The sequence below is a fragment of the Podarcis tiliguerta genome (genome assembly GCF_965153285.1).
Source record: "Podarcis tiliguerta genome assembly, chromosome: 9".
Classification (NCBI taxonomy): domain Eukaryota; kingdom Metazoa; phylum Chordata; class Lepidosauria; order Squamata; family Lacertidae; genus Podarcis; species Podarcis tiliguerta.
In genome coordinates, this window is record NC_139542.1 from 35,990,744 (window position 1) to 36,004,912 (window position 14,169).

At 43.4% G+C, this 14,169-nt stretch overlaps 2 protein-coding genes across 6 annotated transcripts in view; one reads left to right on the forward strand and one right to left on the reverse strand.

Moving 5' to 3' along the window:
* HHIP (hedgehog interacting protein) overlaps window positions 1-14,169 on the forward strand; it is a 73,889-nt gene that overhangs the window by 51,382 nt on the left and 8,338 nt on the right. For all 5 annotated transcript variants that reach the window (XM_083457306.1, XM_083457307.1, XM_083457308.1 and 2 more), the window contains exons 8-11: window positions 2,179-2,300; window positions 3,371-3,494; window positions 4,728-4,858; window positions 6,132-6,213. In XM_083457306.1, coding sequence (XP_083313432.1) covers window positions 2,179-2,300; window positions 3,371-3,494; window positions 4,728-4,858; window positions 6,132-6,213 — 459 coding nt within the window. The remainder of the gene's footprint in view (window positions 1-2,178; window positions 2,301-3,370; window positions 3,495-4,727; window positions 4,859-6,131; window positions 6,214-14,169) is intronic.
* ANAPC10 (anaphase promoting complex subunit 10) overlaps window positions 1-14,169 on the reverse strand; it is a 118,737-nt gene that overhangs the window by 39,277 nt on the left and 65,291 nt on the right. The window lies entirely within an intron of this gene.

Consider the following 14,169-nt stretch of genomic DNA (forward strand, 5'->3'; position numbering starts at 1 on the left):
CAAAGCGGCTAACATTCTCTTTTCCCTTCCTCCCCCACAACAAACACTCTGTGAGGTGAGTGGGGCTGAGAGACTGTGACTGGCCCAAGGTCACCCAGCAGCTGCATGTGGAGGAGCAGAGACGCGAACCCGGTTACCCAGATTACGTGACTACCGCTCTTAACCACTACACCACACTGGCTCTATGGGGAGCTGGCTTCAGGCACCAGGCCTGTTAGAAGACCAACTCTTCACTAGAAAGATGTCTACAAATGAGACATGAAGGCTGGCAGCATCAACCCTGCTGTGTGGAAATCCCTTGCAAACGACTGGAGTGTCTGGAGACAACCAGTGAGGTTGTGTATCCATAGCAGTGACCACAGCAGGAATGACCACTGGGAAGAGCACAGAAAGAAGAAACACCATGGTGTCTCTGCAGCAGCACAACTGGATGCTTTCATCTGCCCCAGCTGCAACAAAACATTCTCTTCCTTATTGATCTCTACAGCCATCAGGCGCTGTAACTCTCCAATGACTTGACTTCACCCCCAAAGGCACACTCTTCCATTGTTTCCCAAGACAGGCGGATGCCGAGCATCAAGTTGTATGAATTTCTTTTGGTTTTTGCACAAATCAGAAACAAACACTCTGGTCCAGGAATTTTCAAAATGGGTTTTTGTTTCTGTCAAAGGGCTTGTTTTTCTAATTTAGTATAAAATATTCAGGTAGTCCTTAACGAACACAAGAAGAGCCTACTGGATCCAACCAATGGCTTAACTAGTCCAGCATCCTGCTCTCACAATGGCCAACCAAGATGCCCCTGGGAAACCTGCAAGCAGGATCTGACCATAAGAGCACCCTCCCCTCCTGCAGTTCTGAGCAACTGGTATTCAGAATTTTTACTGCCTCCAACCTTGAAGGCATAGCATAGCCATCATGACTAGTTGTCATGAGTAGCCCTCTCTGTGGATCTGTCTAATTCTCTCATAAAGCCATCTAGACTGGTGGCCATCACTGCCTCAATGTAACTTATGAATTGCAAATGTTTGATACCCTGACTTTAGTGAAACTAAGTGGTTAGCTACATATTACAGTATACATGTAACAGTAAGGTAAAGGTAAAGGGACCCCTGACCATTAGGTCCAGTCATGGCCGACTCGGGTTGCGGTGCTCATCTTGCTTTATTGGCCGAGGGAGCTGGCGTACAGCTTCCAGGTCATGTGGCCAGCATGACTAAGCCACTTCTGGCGAACCAGAGCAGCGCACGGAAATGCCGTTTACCTTCCCGCTGGAGCGGTACCTATTTATCTACTTGCACTTTGACGTGCTTTCGAACTGCTAGGTTGGCAGGAGCAGGGACCGAGCAACGGGAGCTCACCCCATCGTGGGGATTCGAACCGCCGACCTTCTGATCGGCAAGTCCTAGGCTCTGTGGTTTAACCCACAGCAAAAGAGAAACATATTCAGAAGGGGTGAATCCGACGGTGAGAGAAGCTGCAGAAGGAGAGCCTGTGCTTCCTGTTCCAGTTTCTCCACTCCAAATCCCTTCTCCACTCAACACTAACACATGCCCCAGGTTCCAAATGCATGTTTACCCCTTAGTTTCACCACAATCCCAGTATAAAGTATTATAGATTTCCACTCAGTAACTCAAACCAGCTGAATAATTTATATAAAATTATAAATAAGTAGTACATCGTAATGCTGCAGCAATTTCCCCGCCTGCGTCAGCAATTAACTCATTCATGTGCCACAACAGTGGCTACTGCATGCATCATCAATAGCAAATCCAACAACATGACAACAGTAGGTTATAGCCCAGCCACAAAGTCAAAAGATTTCTGCAACTACACCCACACACCGCTCCATCTTTCCAGCAAAAGACATTATGACAGTTCAAAGACACATTCCAGCCAGGCAAAAGCATTAAAGGAGTGTTAGGGGTGAAGCCAGAACGAGTTGTGGTCTGGGGTGGGGTGGCTAAAGGATTGTCTGGAGGTCCAGAAGGCCATATTCAGCTCCCAGGCTAAGGTTTCCAACTTGCATAGTAAACAAACCTTATAAGAATGGTCATTTACATGCACTTGGGGATCAGCATTTCAGCATGGAAAGCATTTTTTGTATTCTGGTATAGAAGCAAAGTGGTAAATGACAGAAGGTTTGCTGTTTCATCTCTCTTTTAACATGCTGTTGAACAGGTGTGCCGTGGATCGTCAGCCAACTGATGTAAATATTAATTTAACAATACTTTGTTCAGACTCCAATGGGAAGAACAGGTCCTCAGCAAGAATCCTTCAGATAATAAAGGGAAAAGATTATGGTAAGTCCTATAATACGTACAGTATATTTAGATAGCCTTCCAAGAATGTGTAGGATAGTGAGTACAGCCCTACAGGCATATCTAATATGTTATATGTGAAAGGGAGCAAAAGGAAGATTTAAAAAATATTTTTACCATTACACTCCTTTCAAATTAAAGTATTTCTAGTCTCATAGTTACAGATACATGATTTTAAAATGTTGCAGCATTATCTACAACCCAGAACAGAGTTATGAGCACTTAGGACCCATTGAAATCAGTGGAACCTGAGAGCATACTAGCCCTCTTCTAGATTTCAGCTTTAGCTATTGCACATATTTGTGGGTACATTTTATAAATGCCATACTAAAGAGTGATGTGGTTTGAAAAGGGATTTATTAAGCCACAGTTCCAGTGGAATTCTGGGTGATTCTAATGAAGATGAAACAAAGCAATTTTGTGATGCAAAATTATGACCACCCAGGGAAGAATGCAATTAGAGTAAAGTACTGTGGTCCCTTGCTTAAAAGAATAATTTATCAGATTGCATAATATTGTCTTGCTTACCCTAAAAGCTTAACATGCAAATTCATTTTCCAAAAATTAAGGAAAAAGTAAGTGCAGTAGTCTCCAGCTGGCTAGAGTCTAGCAAACAAAATCATGTCTGTGCCAATCATTTAAAAAGTATATATTTCGGGAAAACAAGGAAGAATCTTGTGGCATCTTAACGAGTAATGAAAATGTAAGATTTTGTAGACTAGAATCCACTTCATCTGAGGCGTGAAGTGGAGAGAGAAAACAGTCGTGCAAGATGCAGTCAAATGGTAATGAAATACAAAAAGTAGACTGTGAAAATTCAATTAAAGCATGCATAGGATTGTGCTGCATAAGATCTAATGCTGGACAAATGTTGCTGACTAAAGAAACTGTAATGTTATTTTAGCCTAAATTCTACCTTGCATTTTCTGGTTTGCAGCACTGGGGTTGTTGAAATACAAATATCCTGATTTTTTACTCTCCTCTTTCAATTAAAACATGTATTTAACAAATGAAATTGCATTTAATCTAACACTATGGTAGTTCCTTTTTAGAAAGCGAGCCTTCACTTTTGGAATTCAAGCCATTCAGTAGTGGGTCATTGGTTGGTGGATTTGTATACAGAGGCTGCCAGTCTGAAAGACTTTACGGAAGTTATATATTTGCAGACCGTAACGGGTAAGTTTCTTTAAAACTCACACAAAAGCAATACAGATGTAGCCCCCCTCATAGTAAGCTGCTGCATCTTCTTCCTCCCACACATGGCAACTACTAAGCACCCTTTTCACCCATTTATGAAGTCACCATTTCCTCTGATGCTGTAGACTGTTTCATGCCTCTGCTTTCATCTTCACCTACATTCACATTCCTCCTCCTCCCGCCTTTTCTGCAACCACCCCTTTTTCTCCCTGCCCCCTTACTTTATCTCAACTGTCCCTTGCGCATAGATCACACCCATTTTGCGCATAGATCACACCCATGCCTTCTTCTCTATCCTAGTCTGCAGTCCCCTTTGTGCACACATCCCATGCTGATATATGCTACTCTATGTTTAAGATGAACATCTTAAGAGCAAGCCTGCCAGTTAGTTTGTTCAATTAGGGAAGGTTATGTTCAGTTAATGGGTGTTGCACATGTATGGGTGTTTGCTTGTTAGAAAATATCTGGTCGAAATTACTACATTGAATCTGGGACTTCGTGTTGAAGAAAACACATGGTACGAGGAGTGAAATGCATTTTGTGTAGGTACTGTGGGATATTTGAGGGCTCCACATCTTTTGGTGAGTGGTAGATCCGTTGTTGTTCCCAAGAGAGGGTGGAATCAAAAGCCCCACCAATCAGGGGCAGAGGAAGGGGGTATGGTGGGGACGGTCCGCCCCGGGTGTCACCACTGACCGGGGTGACAAAATGGCAGGCGGCACTCACCATGAGGCATGCAGCGCACCTGAGCCATGCGTCTCTCCTGGTCCGCCCACCTCCTCCTCCCCAGCTATAGGGCGGCTGAGCTGAAGGAGGCAGGCAGACTCCTTGGAGACCCCGCAGAGCATCCTGCCCTGGCTGGCCCCACCCCCGCACGCGGCTGGCCCAGCCCCTGGGCGCAGATCACATGCACCGCCCCAGGCACCCGATCAGCTTGATCCGCCACTGCCACCAATCACATGGAAGGCCTTGTAGAGCACCTCAAGTAGCTCTCAGTGACCAAAGCAGAACAGGTCTGGATTCATCAAAACATTGTGTTATATTTCATGAGAATTTATCAGTGCTCAGAGGCACAAAGTATAATCTGGATTGTAGGCTTTATGGCTCAGATTTTAAAGGACTCCATTTTACATGTGTCCATTATAGTTCTAGATTTTATTGGTGCAAAGCACACTGTGTAACATTTTGTCCCTTTTTTATTTGTGTTTACAGAAATTTTTTAACGCTGCAACAGAGCCCCGTGACCAAACAGTGGCAAGAGAAACCACTTTGTCTGGGTAACAGTGGTTCATGTAGAGGTTTCTTTTCAGGACATATCTTGGGATTTGGTGAAGATGAAGTAGGTAAGACAATAACAGCTTCTTTAGGATATTATTATTATAACTTAGTGTAGGCACCAGGAGAGCCTTCCTAGAGAGAGAATACCATAAACGGGCCGATACCAAGAAGGCCCTGTCACTTCTTGCCTCAATTAGAGATTTTTTATATATTAAGCAATTTATAAATGTGTTTAAATAAATAAAAACTTGAGGTACTGTGGATGCTCAAAAAGGGGCTCCAAAGATAGAAGCGGACTTTCTTCTGATATCTACATCCTAATCTGTGCAGAGCCTTAAAAGTAAGCACTGGCACTTGGAATAGTACTAGAACAAAAGCCAATGGAGCTACATAAGCACAGGCAAGATATATTCTCAATAACAGCTCCAGAATATATCTAAACAGGAGGTTTCCAGAACATGGACAAGCTATCTCCGTAATGCGCAGTGTACTGGGTATATCAATTGCATCATATCTGCAGAATGATTGATTCTTCATTATTCTAAACTAACAAAACTCTGCGAAATGTTTTCCCAAATTGCCCTGCTCATGCTACAAGAGCAATTGAAACCACATTGATGCTTTGAGTCTCCCATTGACTACTGGTGTGAAACTCCCTCTTCCACCTGCAAATATGTGAGCAGGCAGAAGTGCTCCCAGTAGGGACCCTGGCAGCAGAAGCCAGCAGAAAGACCCCAAACACAGTTTTCTTATGGTGAGGCTGAGTCAGATCTCGGCTGGCACAGCCATTCGCCTGCCCACTACCCTCTGTCCCAGCCACAAAGCTTTGGATATAGCTTTGGCCCCACCACCCATAAAGCCCCAGCAGACTGTAGGAGGTTAGATAGGATTGCTCCTTTAGTCCTTTTTCACACTGTGACAGAAAGAGAAGCAAAGAGAAATTGCCAGCAAAGTTTATATGCCTCTTTTGTGCCAGGGGCTTTAGGAGAAATATATTCACATAAATGCACAACAAGGACTGAGACTGAGGTCAGATACTGAGACTCGAGCACAGAATGTATCTTCGGATCTTTAGACTTTGACCAGGGGGTTCCGGGTTCAGTTTCCATGCCCTGCTGTGAATCTTTGGGGCTTTATCAGCCAGGTTGTTCTTTCTCAGTTCTGTTTGCTTTTTAAAAAACAAAAACAAAGAAACCGGAAATACCTAATGTAAAGCAGAATTAAATAATTATTGCAATATCCTTGCCGCACACAAAAAAAGAGCCACAAATTGTACATTAACTTTTCAGTTTTTTAGTGGATACCACTAATCATTTATGGTATGCGTTTTCTTAACAGGTGAGGTCTACATCTTAGCAAGCAGTAAAAGCATGACACACTCTCACAATGGGAAGCTCTACAAAATTGTTGACCCCAAAAGGTAAGAGATGCTTTAGTGAGTGAGTGAGTGAGTTGGTGCCATTTACCTAGAGGAGAGGCAGTGGTGAGGTTGACATTGTGTAAGCACATAGGTGGAACCAATCCAGCACTCCTTCCTGTGCATTTGAAGAAGCAGAAGCAGAAGCAACGTTTGGATTTGATATCCCGCTTTATCACTACCCTAAGGAGTCTCAAAGCGGCTAACATTCTCCTTTCCCTTCCTCCCCCACAACAAACACTCTGTGAGGTGAGTGGGGCTGAGAGACTTCAGAGAAGTGTGACTAGCCCAAGGTCACCCAGCAGCTGCATGTGGAGGAGCGGGGAATCAAACCCGGTTCCCCAGATTATGAGACTACCGCTCTTAACCACTGCACCACACTGGCTCCTTTGCACCACACTACCCTCCCCCTCCCCTCTTCCTCCCAGTAAGCAGCAGCGGCTCACCTGCCACAAGGAGGCCTTTTTTTCAGCCAGAACTCACCAGAACTCAGTTCCGGCACCACTCAGGTGGGCACCATTGGCATTATAAGAGAACAAGGGAGGTATCCGTGGTGAGTTCTGGTACCTTTTTTTTTTAGAAAAACAGCACTGCCAAGAGTCACACAGCTAAACAGAGAGAAAAAGGGCTTATCCACACTTACCTTTCCTCTGTTATTTCCAGGCACAGTCCGCACTTTAAATCTCCATGTCCAAGCTCCCGCCCACCCGTTTTTCTCTCTCTCCAGAGCCTTCCCCATGAAAACCCACTCTTTAAAGCTCGATCGGATTTGTCATTCAAATGAATAAGCTTTCAAAATCATGAGTAAAATACAAACAACAGCTTTTTTATTGGAAGTGGAGAAGGTACTGTGGAGTATTGTGGAGGCAGGGTACTCCATCAATACTTGGATGTGTAGACTATTGAGATGTGCAGGAAATGGCAAAGTGGCAGGGAAGCTGAAATAAGAGGGCTCTGCTTTGACAGAGGGGTATAAGTGATTCAGAATTTTGAACAACCTAACAGTAAATTAATAACATATAGGAAAGTTCCATTACTTTGTCATGTATCTGCCTCTGAAATGTTATTAATTAAGAAGCAGATGTTACTGCAGTCAATCAAGCATACTATATTTGTTTTATTTATGAATTCTAGGTGGAAAAGTATTTTTGCAAAACAAATCTTGCTGGCTTCATTTGGATTGTTTAGTCTGTTGGTGTGTGGATTTAGGCGAATTTTACACCTTTAATCCACTATTAGTATCTAATTACAAGGGGGTTGCTTTGTTTGACCTTGGCTTTGTGCTCCTGTTGCCTCGGCGATTAGGGTGGTCTCAAAATGACATACCTGAAAGGCCAGACCTCCCAATGCAGAGTTCCTGGTTAGCTATTTAATGTGTGGCAGAGGGTAATGCATCTGGCTAGAATAAGACAAGAGGGGGAAATACACTGTGCTAATGACACTATGTACTCTGGCATAGATTCGAAATGAAACTGATTTAAAAAATGGAAAGCCAGGAAATATTTTGTTAAGATAGCAGCACTAAAGGATTTCACAAGATTTCTTTTACGGGTGTTTTGGCATGTGGGCAAAATTGCAAGCTTTTGAATGAAATGGCTAGATCTAAAGCACACATAGAAAAGTGCTCTGTACAACTAAGGCCACATGGCTCTTTGCACAGCATCGCCATAGTACTGTTCTCTCATGTATGTGCAGTGCTTAGTACAGATGGAAATATACCAGTGGGCTTTCCCTGCCAGTCCCTTGTTACTTCTCTGCAGTAGGATTCCACACCAGTTTCTTAAGTGGAAGGCAGAGCAATAGCTCTGCTCTTGTCTGATGCAAGCAGCAGGATCCCATAGGGATAGAACATGAAAAACTGTTCTTCTGTACTTGCAGCATCCCAAGTACATGTGGAAGAGGATTACTGGATTAAAACATTTCCTAACAACCTTTAAATACACCAAGCATTTCTTCCTAGAATAAATAGAACAGACCTGCTAGATGTCTAGTCAATAAGAACTGACATTTATCTTAAAAACTGGATCTTATCAGATTCACAGAAAAACTGAAGAAATTTTGCTTAACTGAGCTTCAAGTGGGTAAGATGGCATTTTCACAATAAGTAAAGCTCTGAGACCCAGGGGAATTAACAATACAATACAATCAAAATACAAGTCAAGCGAAAGTCAAGCCTTTCAGGTGATAATAGGTCATTGTATGGGGCTGTCAGTGGCCCAATGTGCTTTTGGAAGCCACTGGGTTGGAATTGTCCGCTCCATGAACTGCCTCACATTTGATAGAGTGGCCAGTGATGAAAGTCAATAAAATCATTTTCTGAAATTCATATGCATGATACACAATCCGTCACTTCAAAGAATCAACAAACCAAACCCTGAACACTGCTTCTGTCACCTTTACAACTGCATTGCACTTGTGGGGAGAAGAGAAAGGTGATGAGCCTTGAGAGCTGTCCACCACATACCTCCTAGTGTTCCAGGAGAGGTGACTCCTCCCTCTTGCCCCCAACTGCTACTACAGGGCTACTCATGAACCATCTTGCCTTGAAAGGAGGACAAATACAGCTTTCCAGAAGTTTCCTCACCCTCCAATTTGCTGCTACTGTTTCATTCTAGAGACGCATTCATGATTCTTGATCTTTTTTTTTTTTTTAATGTAAACCACTTTGTAAGGTTTGCCTGAAAAGCAGCATTGAGATATCGTAAAATAAATTGCTATTGGCTTCTCCTGTACAGCAGAAGTTTTCCACACGTCATTAGTCATATTAGTGCTCAGCCTTCATAGAGATGAGGAAAGTCTTCATTGCCAAGCTGCCTGAAGTAAGGCAACAACACTTCAAGGAACAACTTTCATCATAATAAGGGGGTTTCAGGTGCTCTCCATATGCTTTGGAAGAACTCAGATGGAGCCTGCAGAGCTGCAAAGAGCAGGCTGACCACCATTGCTGACACACACTGTGGCCACACACATCTGCATGTTCAATCACTATGTAAGGAAACTCTACAGTCCTTGTATAAAATCCCTTTCGACACCAACCAAATGCACAGATTGTGGGGAAGGAGTGCAGGCCACATGTTCCTACAGTCCCCCTCAGCCATCTTTTCAACATATTGTTGGTCTTTTGAACTCCCTTAATATTAGCCCTGCTCAAGGGCACAGGCAGGTATTTAAATAGGGGTGCCATGAAACATTAACCCTGTTCCATTGTTTTGTCTTCTTTTAATTGAAGCTTAATTTGCTCCTGTTTGTACATTCATTCTCGCCTTCATCCACAGTGAGGGCATTTCCCACATTTTATAAAGTTTTAAAAGCAACATTTCCTTATTTACCTTCTTGCTCCACTTCTTCTCCGAATTTCTTTGCAGGGAGAGCACAACAAATGCCTTGCAGACATACCTAGCTTCTCTCCCTCCCTCCCTTTTGGAGGGATTTATTTTTTGAATGTTGCATTAGTACACATGAAGCTGTAAATAGTCATGAGCAAAAGAAACCCACAAAGAAACAAATCTGAGAGCCAGAAGCATGTATGTATATGGAAAATGAGCAAACTAACTTGGGGCAATGGAAAGAAACATGAAACTGTGCTGGTGGTGGTTCAGTTATGTCTTACCTGGCTAGCCTTAGACCAGGCATGTCCAAAGTCCGTTTCGGGGGCCTAATCTGGCCCTTGTGGCAGTTTATTTCCTGGGCTAAAATCCTGAAAGAAATCTCAACAACTTCAATCCTAAAAAAGGTCAACAAATTTGGTTGGCCCTTATGGCCCTTCTCTTCATCAAATCTGGCCCTCTTTGAAAAAAGTTTGGACACCACTGCCTTAGACAAATAATGATATTTCAGCCAAATCTGAGGAACATGTTTGAGGAATGAGATAAGAACTGCTGCAGAATACTTTATTTACCCTCTCCTGTATAAATGAGCGCCAATGACATTTAGCTCACTTTTCTTGTACTTTTGGAGTAGTTTTTCTATGCACTGTACAAACACTTCTGGCACAAATAACATCATTCAGTTCTGTTTCATTTGCGAGGAGCACTTTACCTTAGAAGATATGAATTAAGAATAAAGAGCATAAAACTGCAATCTATATAACTTTTGGGGGGGGGGCACCCTACTTTAAGGTAGTGGTTCCTCAGGATGATTTCAGACCCTTTTACAACCCTATGATTCCGTAAAACACGCAGAATGAAAACCTCTTCTCTACAATTATCTTCTTATGCCCGATTGCCTTTAAATAATACTGTGGAACTATGTAATATAAAGCTGTCAGCAAACAGCAGTTGACCAGGGAATCCACCCAAGTGGACCAGGAGAGTCCCTTGAATTCAAAATGTACCTAATCCTTAAAGTCATTCGCAGTTGTAGAAGCCCAGAACGAGTGCTTCAAAATACATATGTATATTTAGAATAACATAATCAGCTCATTTTCCTATCTACATGCAGCTGCCTTCCTTGTAGGTGAAACATGCACATTAATGTTCTTTGAATTTGTAAACCCAAAGACTTTAAACTTTGTAACATCAGTTATGGGGGGGGGGTATTATTTTTAAAGTCACATCTTAATCCATGCACAGAGCACTTCCATTCCCCCTCCCTTCCTTTCTAACATTGGCTGTTAAGGACCTCTTTGTGTACTTCATTTTATAAGGCAAAAAAATACCTCTTCGGTTTATATTTTGCCTGTTTTCGGATGCATGCACGGAGCTGCTTTCTCTGCTGCCGTAAAGAATGTAATACATAATTGAGCAGCTTTAGCCCCGTAAGCCAGTTTCTTTCCCGATTCATCCGTCAAAGTGCTATGCAAGTGGCCCCCTAAATTGATAAATTCCCACAGTGCCTGTTGACCCAGCTGCCAAGGCCTCATGCAGCAGGTGTTGTTTTCATGACCACCCTGACAGTAATACAAACTGTTTAGCAGTTGCATTGACCTCACAGCTATTAACACTGATACTGGCTCCGCTGGGGACTAGTTTTCAAATATGACAGAATTTCTTAAAGACTAGAGGTCATGAACAAGTATACCATATAAGAATAAATTTGATATGCTGCTGGGTTTAAAAATCTGAAAGCAGGGAAGGCTCTTTTTCTTCCTCCCCACATCATTCCCTTGTAGTAAATCAAGTAATGAGCTCTTGGCATGCCTCCCAGCACTGAAAGCAAATGTACTGAAAAATCATACCTGAAGGGGTGCTGTGTTTATGCTAGAGAAGTAGTTACTTATTTGTTTTATTTAAAGAATTTTTAACCTGCCTTTTAGGGTACACTGCTCTCACAAGGCAGTTTGTAATTAAATAAAATAAAATACAGTAATAGCAAACATACCATTAAATTAAAATCCATTATATTCAAAACAAAAGCATTAGCTGCTAAACATTATTTTTATGCAGCTGATTAACCAAATACAGACTGGGGGGGGGGGACATATCCAGGGTTTTCTTTAAAATCAAGAGTGATGAAGCCTCTGTTGGTGATTAGGCCTAAGGAGAAATTAATTAGAAAATGTTTGCATTGCTGTCCTCTGAAGAAAATTTTTGATTCTTTCCTTTGGTCCCACTTCCTCTTCCATCACACCTGGATAAAGACAATTTTAGGTGGGATTTCTGCCACTGACAGGGGAATGGGGTTAATTTCATAACGTCCCCTCAAATCTCTAATTGTTGTTGTAAAGATAGCCTTTGACATTGCTGGTGCTTGTGCATTTGAATGCATGTTTGTGTAAACCTGTTGTTGTTGTTCATTTGTATACCACCCTTCATCTGAAGATCACAGAGAGGTTCACAACATAAAAATACAAAATGAAAACCCATACATGATAAAAGTAAGAACAACAAGAAAAAATAAACCCTTCTCCCACAAACACATTTAAAAGGGTGTATAGACTGTTATCAACCAAAGACCTGCTTATAGAGAAATGCTTACGCCTGGTACCTAAAGATATATAATGCGGGCACCAGGTGAGCCTCCCTGGGGAGAGTATTCCACAAATGGGGGGCCACTGCAGAAAAGGCATGTTCCCATGTTGCCACCCTCCAGACTGCTTGTGGGGGTGGCACACAATGAAATCACTCAGATTATGATTGCAGGGTCTGGGTGGGTTTACATTGGGAGAGCAGTTGGGCCAGGATCAATGTAAAATGCTCAAACCATCTTACCCTAGTGAGCAACCTGGCCCCAAAATTCTGCACCAGCTTGTCAGGGAACTGCCATCAGTGCCGGCGGGAGAGAGCAAGATCCAGAGGGATTCCAGAGAGCGTCCCGGGAAAAGAATCAGCATAGCACCAGTGGAGAAGGGGGGCAGATAGGGGAAGCGGCGAGGCGGTCCCATGACTCCTTGCCGGGGACCAGCGGGGAGAGTAGGGGTCCTCCGCTGCCTACACCCTCCTTGTGCAGAAGGCTTTCGCGCAGAGAGAGTAGGAGGAGACTAGGCGTCAAAGAGCTTCTTTGCTGGAAGAAGTTTAAGAAACGCCCACTGACAGATTCTGCCAGCGATTGAGACAGCCACGGGTGAGTGGCTGTCCGGACAGCAAAGGTTCACTCAGGCAACCCAGCCAGGTGTTTGCACCGGCTTACGCACGAGCAACCCCTAGAACCATTACACAGCTGAAGTTTCCAAAGCATCTTCAAAGGCAGCCTTATGTATAATGCATTGCAGTAATCTAACCTAGAGGTTACTAGAGCATAGGCAACAGGCCTTAGACTATCCATGTCCAGATAGGGGCACAGCTGGGCCACCAGCTGAAGCTGATGGAAGACACTCCACACCATTAAGACAAACTGACCCTCAAGTGACAGCAAAGGATCCAGGAATTACCCCCAAGCTATGTACCCACTCCTTCAGAGGGGGTGTAATCCCATCAAGAGCATGCAGCCTCTCATCCATGCAGTCTAGAGAACTGCCTACTACCAGTGTCTCAGTCTTCTCTGGATTGAGCTTCAGTTTGTTGGTTCCCATCCAGTCCATTACCAAGGCAAGACAAGGGTCCAGCACGTCCGCTGCCACACCTGTAGATGTAAAGGAGAAGTAGAACTGTGTGTCATCAGCATATGTTGCAGCTTACTGCTTCTGGGCTTGGAATTGAAACCAAAAGAAAAAAAGATCCCATGGACAGGGCTTTCAGGAAGAAATGTACATGTCAGCATGAAACTGCAGGCAGGCACACACATGCGCCATTATATGTAATGTACAGTGACAGATTATGTTGAACACAGGGCTGCCAGATCACATCGATTGAGACTCCTAAGTATGAAGATCAGCTTAAGTCTCTGGAACTCATGAAGTGGTTTGCTCCCCCGACTTGTCCATGACTCCGGCTTCACTTATCATTCTGTTGGCTCTGCTGAGAGGCCAGCTGCCTTTGGCTTTCCTTCAAGTGTCACCTCACAGCAGCCATTCCATCAGGCTCCAGCAGAGGGAGAGAATGGAAGCAGGGCTATTCCATCGGTGCTGAAAGACAAGCTGCCTGTGGCCCTTCTTTTCTCCTCTCATCTGTCACCCAGTAATGCACATTCCCTCAATCTACCTGAACTGTTTCTAGCCCAACTTGTCATTGTAAGAACTGTAGCTTTAAGAGCTGGTGTCTAAGTTTTTTTAGCCCCTTCCTCCTCCTGCCCTTTTTCCTTTTATGTTGTTTCTTCAAGATAGTAAGCCTGAGGGCTGTGGGCTGCTCTGTGCTGCTCAGGAACTCTTTTTAGCCAAAATGTGGGGCAAAATGCTTTCAATTAAAAAAAATGATACAAGTGTAACATGACCCAAAGTATCCAATAATGCATTTCTGATGCTCATGGTAATAGAAGCATACAGTAATAGAAGCATAGAATTACAGAGCTGGAAGGGATCTCAGCTCATCTAGCTCAGTGGCAATGCAGGAAGTCCACCACCAGAACATTCCTGAGAGTTGGCCATCCAGTCTATGCTTACAAACCTCTAGCAAGGGAGAATTCCATACCTTGGAATTTCAGCAG